Source organism: Aspergillus japonicus, assembly GCF_003184785.1.
Source record: "Aspergillus japonicus CBS 114.51 unplaced genomic scaffold BO86scaffold_8, whole genome shotgun sequence".
Taxonomy (NCBI): domain Eukaryota; kingdom Fungi; phylum Ascomycota; class Eurotiomycetes; order Eurotiales; family Aspergillaceae; genus Aspergillus; species Aspergillus japonicus.
The window spans coordinates 49079-58932 of NW_020291645.1; the positions used below are offsets into that span (position 1 = coordinate 49079).

Genomic DNA, 9854 nt, shown 5'->3' on the forward strand with positions numbered 1-9854 from the left:
CAGCAGCTTCAAGGGCAAGAGCGCAGACCCAACCAGTCGTGTAATCATCATGACTGTGTGGATGGCCATCCTCCGTGTAGAATTTCCGTCTCTTGGTGGGATTGTGAGGGAATTCGGTGGAGTCGCTCATGTCGACAGAAGGATATAGAAGAATTCCGAGATCAGCAGGAAGATACTGATTCGACTAGTCATTGAGAAGAATGACTAGAGACAACCACAGCATCGAGCTGTCAGCCTGGCCGAGCCCCCCGCTCGAGCTAGTCCCGCGAGGCTGCATTGCAAGGCATCAGAGGCCTATTCTGGCCTGGTGATCCTAGGGGTCAACCTGACCAGGAGATGGAGGGACATACGCGGGGAACTGAAGATTAAACAGATTAAAATCATTCCGAGGGAATCGTTGAGATGGTTTTTTGTTGTCAGCTTCAACGTGGGGTGGAGGAAATAATCAGTAGTTAATCGGACGGAGAAGGAAAGCAGCTGAGAGGGGAAGCCTCCCAAGTTGACGCCTGAGGCAACTGCTTAAGGCAACCGCTTGAGGCAACCACCTGCGGCCTGAACTGACTGTGGCCTGAGGCAGAATTGCTCCTGGCTGTGCGGGATGGATGCACATTATGTCGGTTCTCCCTCCATCTTCTCATTGTTCTTACAACATCGATAGCTTCCAATACCTTGATGATAGCCTCCTTTTTTCTTCCGTCTCCCAAGAGCTTTGTCTTGTGCTCTGTGCTACACATAGTCAGAGCCACTTTCCCTCACTCAAACTACCTTCATTTTTTCCGTTGTGAGAATATATATCTCCGTGAACCGAGCCACATCTCTAGGCAAATCTCTGGTCTTGGTATGAGGAAACATTACCAAGCTACAAGCTGGATTCTATTAATCCACTTTTCAAAAGGAACCGAATCTGATAGACCCCGATCCTTCGAAATGTCACACGAACACCGTGCAATAGGTCACGCTCAGAACTGTTTTATGCGAAGGCTGGGAGAACGGGTACAGAGGCTGTCACCACACCTCAATCAGATGAGCTTGATCACGGCAACTGTTGTCGCTTTGCCCGAGACCAATGCGAAAAGTTTACACACCAATAGTACGCGTTCGCATGCGTCGGACTTCTTCTGCCCAAGGACAAGACCCCCAATCTTTAAAATTGGTGCAATGCAAACAACCGTTCGATGATTCGCCGCGCCAATGCAGCGCATCGCCCTCTTTCGATCCACTACAATGCAGATGGACAATCACGGACAAATCAAAAACTGCAGTTGCCGACAGTTCAGGGGCAAATACACGATAGCCGGATTTAATCAACGGAATTACAGGGAAGACAGCTCGTGACAACTGCGAGGAGCCTAGCATATGAAACTACATTTCAATAGTTAGCGGCGACACTACGGTAGAGCTGTGAAAAATCTATCCTGCAATGGCAGGCCGGCTCGAATACTCTTTCCCGGATAAACCATGTTTTCATTGAACAAGAACCTGGATGGAACATGATTCATGAGATTCTAGCATCAAACATCGATTACGTGGGGCCTTCCCTAGATGGATGTTTTTCCAAGCTTGCAAGATGATTGTGTGGCGCTAACCACGTCTGCACTTGAAACCAGCCACTTTCCAAGTCGACGAAGCCTGGAGTTCAGCCCAAAATGACGAGAGAGTCACCTCGAAGACTGCGAGAATCGCGACCCTGACACGAAGCAGTGCGCGACAAGGGGCTTAGAGATGATGCAGATAACCCTCTTTATCTTACTACAGAAGTCCTCTCGTTCAAAATTGCACAAAGTGGAGAAGCCAGGGATGCAATGAGTCCGGACACATTCCGAGCGGCGGAATGAACTCGACCGGGCCGACCAAGGCCTAGAACCCCCGATGTAACCCCATTAGCCCTGCACGCAGTCAGGAGCATCTTATGCCTGCTCATTTTGCAAAGATAGCGAGGATATTATCAAGTCAACATTATTGGCACCCGCCGAATCTCTATCAGCGAACGGCATGGCGATGAGGTCATTGCCTCGTCGACTGAGCGGGTCCCAGATAGGGGGCAGGACAACAAGACTCCGACAGCGATAGCCGTGATACGGGGATGGTTAGTCTGGTGAGACGTTGCCAATGCCGTCACTGACCAACTGCAGCCTGCGCAGAGCGAAGATCCTTGCCCAATGGGTGGCATTAGCCAAGTTAGCGTCAGTAATTCCCCAGACGGGTGCAATTCCCCCGCATTTACGGCTATTGACCTGGGGCCAAGATCGACTCGGCCTGCCGATTACGGCGATAGCGCCCGCTCCCCAATGACTTCACAGTCTGGGGTATAAATACCCACTCCAGACTCAGTGGGGAAAGCAGAATCAAGGTCTTCTCTCCAGACCAAAGCCTTTGTCTTTCATTCTCTCTAATTCCCATTTTTCATTTTCCTAGCTGGGTTAACATCATGTCTCGAGACAGTGATACCTACAGCGCCAAAGCGGATTCTATCGCGAAGGACAGTCTCGATGCCAAACTCGACACCAAGCACATCGAGGTTGCAGAATCCACTCCAGGATCAGATCCGAATGGGCTCGCAACCAGTGTCGCCGACATCCCAATTACCTGGTTTGTATGGCTCGTGGCATTCACAGCTTCAATTGCTGGGATGCTCTTCGGCTACGACACTGGTATCATCTCCGGGGTACTTGTCGTTCTTCACGATGACTTGAACGGTCGGCCGACTACCAGTTCCGAGCAAGAGATGATCACGTCGCTTTGCTCAGGAGGAGCGTTTATTGGCGCCATCTTCGCCGGAAATACTGCTGACCGCGTAGGTCTTCCCGTTCTCTGAACACAGGAGTTCGTAAACGCTAACAGCCAACAGTGGGGCCGCAAAATGGCCATCTATCTCGGCTGCGTGCTATTCGTCGTAGGCTCAGTCCTACAAGCAGCCGCGTACACGATTGCCCAGATGGCAGTGGGCCGGGTAGTTGTTGGCCTGGGAGTGGGGTCCGCCGCGATGGTAGTCCCGCTCTACATCGCAGAAATCGCCCCCGCGCGCGCTCGCGGTCGCCTTATCGGACTCAACAATATGTCCATCACTGGTGGTCAAGTGATCTCGTACGCCGTCGGTGCGGCCTTCAACAATGTCAACCATGGTTGGCGTTACATGGTGGGCCTGGGTGCCGTGCCCGCCATCATCCTCGCTGTGCTCATGCCGTTCTGCCCCGAATCGCCCCGTCACTTGGTCTACCACGGACGGTTTGAGGAGTCGCGCGCCGTGCTCCGCCGCGTCTACGGCGCCACCGCTACGGAAGCTCAGATTGATGCCCAAGTCGACTCCATCCGCATCGCCTGCGACGAAGCGCGCGAGCTGGCCGAAACCGGCAGCGGATGGTCCAAGATCGTGCAGCTGCACACGGTCCCGCGCAACCTGCGCGCGCTGATCAGCGCCTGCGGATTGATGGTGATCTCGCAGATGTCCGGCTTCAACGCACTCATGTACTATTCGTCCACCCTCTTCGCACTGGTTGGCTTCGACAACTCCACCGCCGTTGGACTCGTCGTCGCCGGCACCAACTTCATCATGACGGGAGTGAACATGTTTGTTGTTGACACGATGGGCCGCCGGCGACTGCTTCTCTCCACGGTCTGGGGCATGTCAGTTGGACTCGTGGCTGTAGCCGTCGCCTTCCACTTCATTCCGCTCGACATGGAGACCATGCAACCCATCGGCAGCGGGGTGGGTCCCGCAGCGATCGTCGTGCTTGTCTTCATCATCTGGTTCGTCATCTTCTACGGCGTCTCCGTAGGCAACACTGCATGGATGAGCACCGACTTCTTTGCCCTCGAGGTCCGTGCCATGGGCACGATGTGGATGACCTGCTCCAATTGGGGCAGCAACGTCATCGTCTCCAGCACTTTCCTCTCCATGGCCAAGGCGATGACCCCCTCCGGCGCCTTCGGGTTCTACGCGGCTATTTGCGGAATCGCCTACGTCTGGATCTACTTCTTCTACCCCGAGGTATCTGGGCTGGTGCTGGAGGAGGTCCAGGAGGTCTTCGAGCATGGCTTCGGGGTCAAGTATGCGAGACAATTGCGGAAGGAGCGCAAGGATATCATTGAGGAGAGGCTGAAGAGTGCGGATCGACCGGTTCCGATGGGACATTGAGCTAACTTATCATGTACTGTACATGAATTCTCAGACACGGATGATGAAAGTCACTCCGGAAGTGAGGGACGGTGTATGTAGACTTTTATGAGAAATGACACTTTCTATTTTTCAATTTCATTTTTCAATCTGATTCGGAGAGTACTTTCCCGTAGAACCTAATAGATCCACCCTTGCCCCTTGAATAGCCGCGCTTCCTAGCCTGTAAAATGGGTTGTTGCAAATTAGCACAAGTAGCTTGCCGTACCTGTAATCAATCCCGCCACCGTCGGCATCCAAACTCTAGACACGGAACTCAGGTCCCGAGGCCTAGAAGTCATTTGCCGCATGAGAGCGACAGCAGGATATTGTAGGCGGTTGAAACGGATCATCATACCGAAATGATTACCGACTATCTGAGCTACAAAGTTAAACACCGACACCGCGAGGGCATCGGAATTCCGAAACCGAAAGCTCCAGTAAGAATTTCATTGAATTGCAAATAAAAACATCACAATGTCAGCATCATCATGTGGAAAATCTCATCCTCAACCATCAAAACCCATTTCCTCAAACCGCCGATGTGGTTGCCCGATACCAGAAACTACAATTCCTCCATATGTCTCGCAACCGGGTGAACTGGAAACTTCTTCGTATCGACCTTGGGATTAGTGCCACCGGCAAGGTAGCGCACGAGCGTGTCGTAGAGATCCTGGGAGGTTGCGGAGCAAGGCATCAGACCGGACATAGAGATCCGGATCTTTTGGCCGTCAAAGATTGCCATGAGGACGCGCACGTGGGAAGGGGGCATGAACGAGAAGACCATCACCTGTTTAAAAAAAGGCAGACGTGTTACCAAGACTGGAATCAGAGACTGACCAAAGGAGACAGAATGATAAGTTTAAGAAGGAAGGGTAAGAGGGAAAACCTTACTGGCATAATGACATGATCAAGAAAAGACTCGACGCGCAGACGTGAGTGCATAGCCGCGAGTATGACTAGCAGCTCAGACCGGAGCAGATCATCGTCTTTCTCTGGACGAACCGCATTGCTTAGGATGACCTTCACGTGGGGGTGTTTCGAGTTCACGAATATGTCGTTGGCCGCATATAGGCCGCGTCCTGACCGAACCTCGCGGTCGGGAAATCCATCAATGTGGAAGTTTCTACCCGTATGAATTAGTTTCTTTGATGGAATTCTGAGTCTTTGTGTGCGATTTGCGAGGGACTCACGTTTCTGACCTCCATTTGGTTGCGAAACGCAATGTGGTGTCCCCGTACTCCGGGTCGAGATCCTTGCGACTGATGCTCATTTCATAACGAAAGCGTGCGGCTAGGCTTGTCGCGCGTCCCTCTGGGTCCCTGAGTATGCCATTGCGGTAAGGGGAGTAGTTAGGTGCGAGGGTTTTTTGATATAGGTTTAGGTGGTCTTCGGTTTCCTTGTCAACGATTCTTGGGTGTTTTTCATGGACATCCATGGGAAGCGGGACGAAGTAGGCAGCAGGATCGAGACAGGAGGTTTTGTCGGGCTTTCTGGAATCGAGAGGATCAAAACTTGTTATTTCGACATTCCAGAGACTCATTTCGCCCCGTGTGAACGAGTCTGAGGCGGCATCCTCGGCTCTTCTGTAGACTTTCCAGAGCACTAGAAGAACCCAATCCGAGTCGGCGGCTTCCTTAGAATCTTCCTGTACGCCAGAGTGCTGGGCACGAGCACGCGAGAGAGTGAGGCGCGAGAAGGTTCGACGCAAGAAGGAAGCCATGATGAAAAGTCAACTGAATTAGAGCTATGAAGAAGGCGTGATAGATCTCCGAGTGTTTTCCTCACACCGAGTCAAACAAGACACACAGGCTTTTGCAAAGGCTAGGCAAAAGGGTACGAAGATACTGGGAACCAGATGTGTGTTATAAGGAGAGGAAAGAGTCTGGCTTCTGGTGAGTTGTGAGAAAGGTGAACCGGGTGTGTTATAACCCTGATGTCAGCGGCCGGGCTTTGGTTTTGACTCACCCTGCTGTCACATGATTCTCAACCAGAGCTCTTCACTCCACTGCCCAAGTAAATATGCCAGCAGCTCAGCGCTCACATTTCAGGAGCCTAGCCTGGAAGTGGATGATGACAAGTTAGGTATAACTCATGTAGCGCTTCGATGTCTTATGGGAGGAGCGTGCAGGTGCTTCCTCGAATATGGGTGACTGTGGGCTGCTTTTGAATTTCCTTCGTTTAGAACACAGTCATAGTCTTCCTGGTGCAGTGCTTTTGATAAGGTAGTTGCGAGGTAGAGCAAATGCTATTTCCAGCGTCCATAAGATCCGGTTGCTGGATTCTAATCACGAACGCGATAGACCTTGCGCATACCTCTCTCGATGCACATTCTCTGTTTCTGATCTCATAACTGTCAATTTCATGAGCCCAAATCTCACCTTCCACGCACACGGTGAGGTTTCATCCTGAATAAGAGACGGTGGGTGTACAGCTTGATTCGCTCAGAGTCGCAATTTGGAGCTAACACATCTGCAACTACTGTCGGACCTGAAGTCATTACTCATCTCTCACCTCGGGGCTCATGCAACATCACATAGCTTGAACGCGACGCGAGCTAGCCAGTGTTACTCCGACCCTGGCGGGTCTGCTCTCACTCTCTTTCTCAACTCTCCTCAAAGCTACTGTTGATCTTCACCTCCAGTCCTGAATATCGCTTTCCTCCAAGTTCTTGCTCGTTCTCCAAATCTCTTGTCAAGCGCGACACTGCAGCCATGTCGCGCTTCATCCCGAACTCCAAGAAGGCGAAGCACGAGAAGTCTGAGGAAGAGAAGCCAGAGAAACAGAAGTCCAAGAAACCTTCATACGCTGATTCTTTTACGGGGAGCGTCTTCATTGCAGCAAACAAAGATGACTTGCTTAGCATCCTCCGAACCAACAAGCTGAGTGGGAAGAGTTTACACGATCTCATAAAGATGAGATCAGGATCTAAGGTCCTGAAAAAACAGTTCGTTCTCTTTCGTTCAGTATGGATTAATTCTGTGCCACCCGAAGACTCGTTAGCAAAAATGACTCGCTACGACCTGGGAGGCGCTCTGGAGCAAGCCTTCAATCTCGTAGACGGGTCACAGGAGGTTGAAAGATATCTTGCCTTGCTCAGGCATCCGCATCTTGTCCCTGATTTGGGAGAAGTTGACCCACAATGGGCAGGTTCTTGGATGCCTGTGTTGAGATTTCACGCCACGTGCGTGGCTTTCTCTCGCAAGAAAGACGATACGCGTGTGGTACCAGTTCGTCTAGCTAGGCATCAAGGTCTCTCAAGCCCCTTGAAGAGGAGAGCGGAAGGTAAGCATTAGTTAATGTCAAAGCTTGCCACTGTGACTAACACTATAGAAAGATACAGCTCGCCACCTCACCGAAGCCGGCCTTCCTGACGATGACGAGGACCCCACAGGAGATGAATCGATAGTTAACACCGCACTTGTCCTCTTTCTTAATGCTGCCGCTAGCCTTGTACGATCCTCACAATGCGAGTTCACCATGGTCCGCGTCCCGTTCACCGCCAAGTTTAACCACGCAACATTTAGAGCCCTGACCGACGGGGCTCTTTGGGTCCGAAGTACTGAAGCTATCCGTGGCATAATTGAAGTCAAGAAGGCTCAGCGATCAAAGATCGGCGCTAGAGTTACTATGCAAGAAGCTGCAGAGTTGGTAGGATGGATTATGAATAGTCAGCCATGGGAAGAAGCTTTCTCCGGATAGTAAGTCAGTTAGCTTTCATGGATTGATCATGTCACTAATCAAGGCTTATCTGAATAGTAAATGCCTGATATGCGAGGATGGTGATGAAGTCTGGCTCTCATTCGCCAAACCGACCGAAACCTATGCCGCTTACCTTCGTGATGGCACCGTGGATGAAGACGCGTTGCTTATTGTAGAACGATATGGACCGTATGTAGTGGATCAAGAAGAGGATATGAGAACCCTTCTCTACACAGTTGTCGCGATATACCTTCGAGCTGTCGCCTTCGATAATGTATCCTAGGCCTAGTGTCCGCCCAGGTCTTGAAGAAGACTCCCGATACCGAGTGAATTGATCAAGACGTGAATGTATGCCGTCATCCTTAAGGGACAGCCCTTAGGGCGGGATGCTGTTCAGCTAGTGAAGAGCATGAATCTCGTTTTGTTTTTTTCTATCTTTTCTACTTTGCTTTGAAGAGTAGGCATCTGATTGAAGAAGATCCATAGTACTTAATCATCGAGAAATGACACTTTGATTGTTGAGGCCGGCCATCTGAGCCGGTTAGGATTTGGACGAACAAAGCAATCCTGAGCCACAATATTGATAAAGACAGGATTGAAATGGATGAAGAATGTGTTGATAATATACTGCACATTATCTCTGCTTGATACTTTGTGTGGATTGATGAAAACATAAATCCAATCCGCAGCATACGCTGCTAGTGTGGCAATAATGTATCCTGCCCGATCGTGGCAGAAAAAAAGAGAACTTAGTCTGATTTCATGCCATGGCTTTCAAACCAGGGCACAAAGCTTGACACAGCACGTAGCAGTTCCTTATACGTCCATTGACGAAGACTCGCTCGTTGCGGTGAAGGTTCGTGGCCTCGTACTTTGATGAGCTGAACGATAGCTAGTTGATCATGGTACCGACGAGCAACCGATTCGAACTGGTCGTATATTGTCTGTGAGCGATCTGGTAACTGGCTGCCTGTAATGTCACTTAGACCATCCATAATACCCGGACCAGGCCGAGAGAAAAGCTTGTAACTTCGCAAGACAGTCGGAGCTGATGGGGGAGGTTTTTGCCGCTGTAAAGATGGCGTATAAGATCCTGTGGCTTCCAGCGATCAACCATTCCATCGCCGACTGGGGAGAAAAGAATACGGGGTGAATGAAACGTGATATGGTCGGCGTGGTTCCGACATGTGATGCAGACCGGGTGAGTCAATAACATCATCGAGTAGATGAGAAATCAAGGAAGACAAGCAATAAGTACTGGATCAAGACAGGTGAGGCAGGCAGAAAGGTAAAATCAACAACCAAGAAGAGCAGGAAGCAAGTGGCCAGCTCCGTGTTTGTAGCCTTCATACTTCCGCTAGCAAATCTACATAACTGGTGCCTGTGGTCTGTTGACTTGCGTTCTTGGTAGGGACGGTTGACCGTAGATGCATCTAGGCGGCCGACTACAACTCTTCGCCTTCGTGGTCTAATGCTCAATCATGCGTTGTTTTGGTATGCAGGAAGGAAGATGCTGACGACTCAAGCGGATAGTGCTTTCTCTTGATCCATAGCCCCAGGCAAGGTTGACAAAGCTAACCAGCCCAAGGTTCAGGTAGCGACAGAGAGGCCGCAGGAATGATACTAGAAGAAGAGATCGTAGCGTATTTTCGGCCCATAGAAACATAGAAAATGCCGGCCACAATCTGTGCGACCACTGCGGCTTTAGCACCATGATCGTTGAGCTCTTCATTCGTGTAGACGGTTCATGACTTTATGACGCAGGTGGTCTCGATTCCTGCGAATGGTTTTCCGTTTATTTCCTGATGTTTCGGCATAAAGAAGCATACAGAGGACCATTCTAGTCCGCGCGCGAAGAGAACGTGATCGACGCTCACGAAGCTAACCAGCCAGTCAAATGACACGATTTCTCTGGGGCGGAGATTCTGCTCGGCATCCTCATGACGACTAGCTGCATAAGTGGTGCATGGAATTATGGCCAGAACATATGTTCCGGTAA

At 50.7% G+C, this 9854-nt stretch overlaps 3 protein-coding genes across 3 annotated transcripts; 2 read left to right on the forward strand and 1 right to left on the reverse strand.

The window, feature by feature from the left end:
* The first annotated feature begins 2413 nt into the window (after positions 1-2413).
* BO86DRAFT_407551 (general substrate transporter) lies at positions 2414-4207 on the forward strand. The gene is made up of 2 exons (XM_025674276.1): positions 2414-2794; positions 2849-4207. The coding sequence occupies exons 1-2, from the start codon at positions 2429-2431 to the stop codon at positions 4133-4135; spliced, it is 1653 nt and encodes a 550-aa protein (XP_025530445.1). The 5' UTR covers positions 2414-2428; the 3' UTR covers positions 4136-4207.
* A 388-nt stretch (positions 4208-4595) lies between these two features.
* On the reverse strand, positions 4596-6064 carry BO86DRAFT_454136 (uncharacterized protein). The gene is made up of 3 exons (XM_025677037.1): positions 5347-6064; positions 5048-5279; positions 4596-4943 (listed from the first exon to the last, which is right to left on the reverse strand). The coding sequence occupies exons 1-3, from the start codon at positions 5874-5876 to the stop codon at positions 4719-4721; spliced, it is 987 nt and encodes a 328-aa protein (XP_025530446.1). The 5' UTR covers positions 5877-6064; the 3' UTR covers positions 4596-4718.
* A 534-nt stretch (positions 6065-6598) lies between these two features.
* On the forward strand, positions 6599-8247 carry BO86DRAFT_441325 (uncharacterized protein). Its single transcript, XM_025676248.1, has 3 exons — positions 6599-7383; positions 7487-7854; positions 7913-8247. Exons 1-3 carry the CDS (start codon positions 6868-6870, stop codon positions 8136-8138), a joined length of 1110 nt encoding a protein of 369 aa, XP_025530447.1. The 5' UTR covers positions 6599-6867; the 3' UTR covers positions 8139-8247.
* Positions 8248-9854: the final 1607 nt, after the last annotated feature.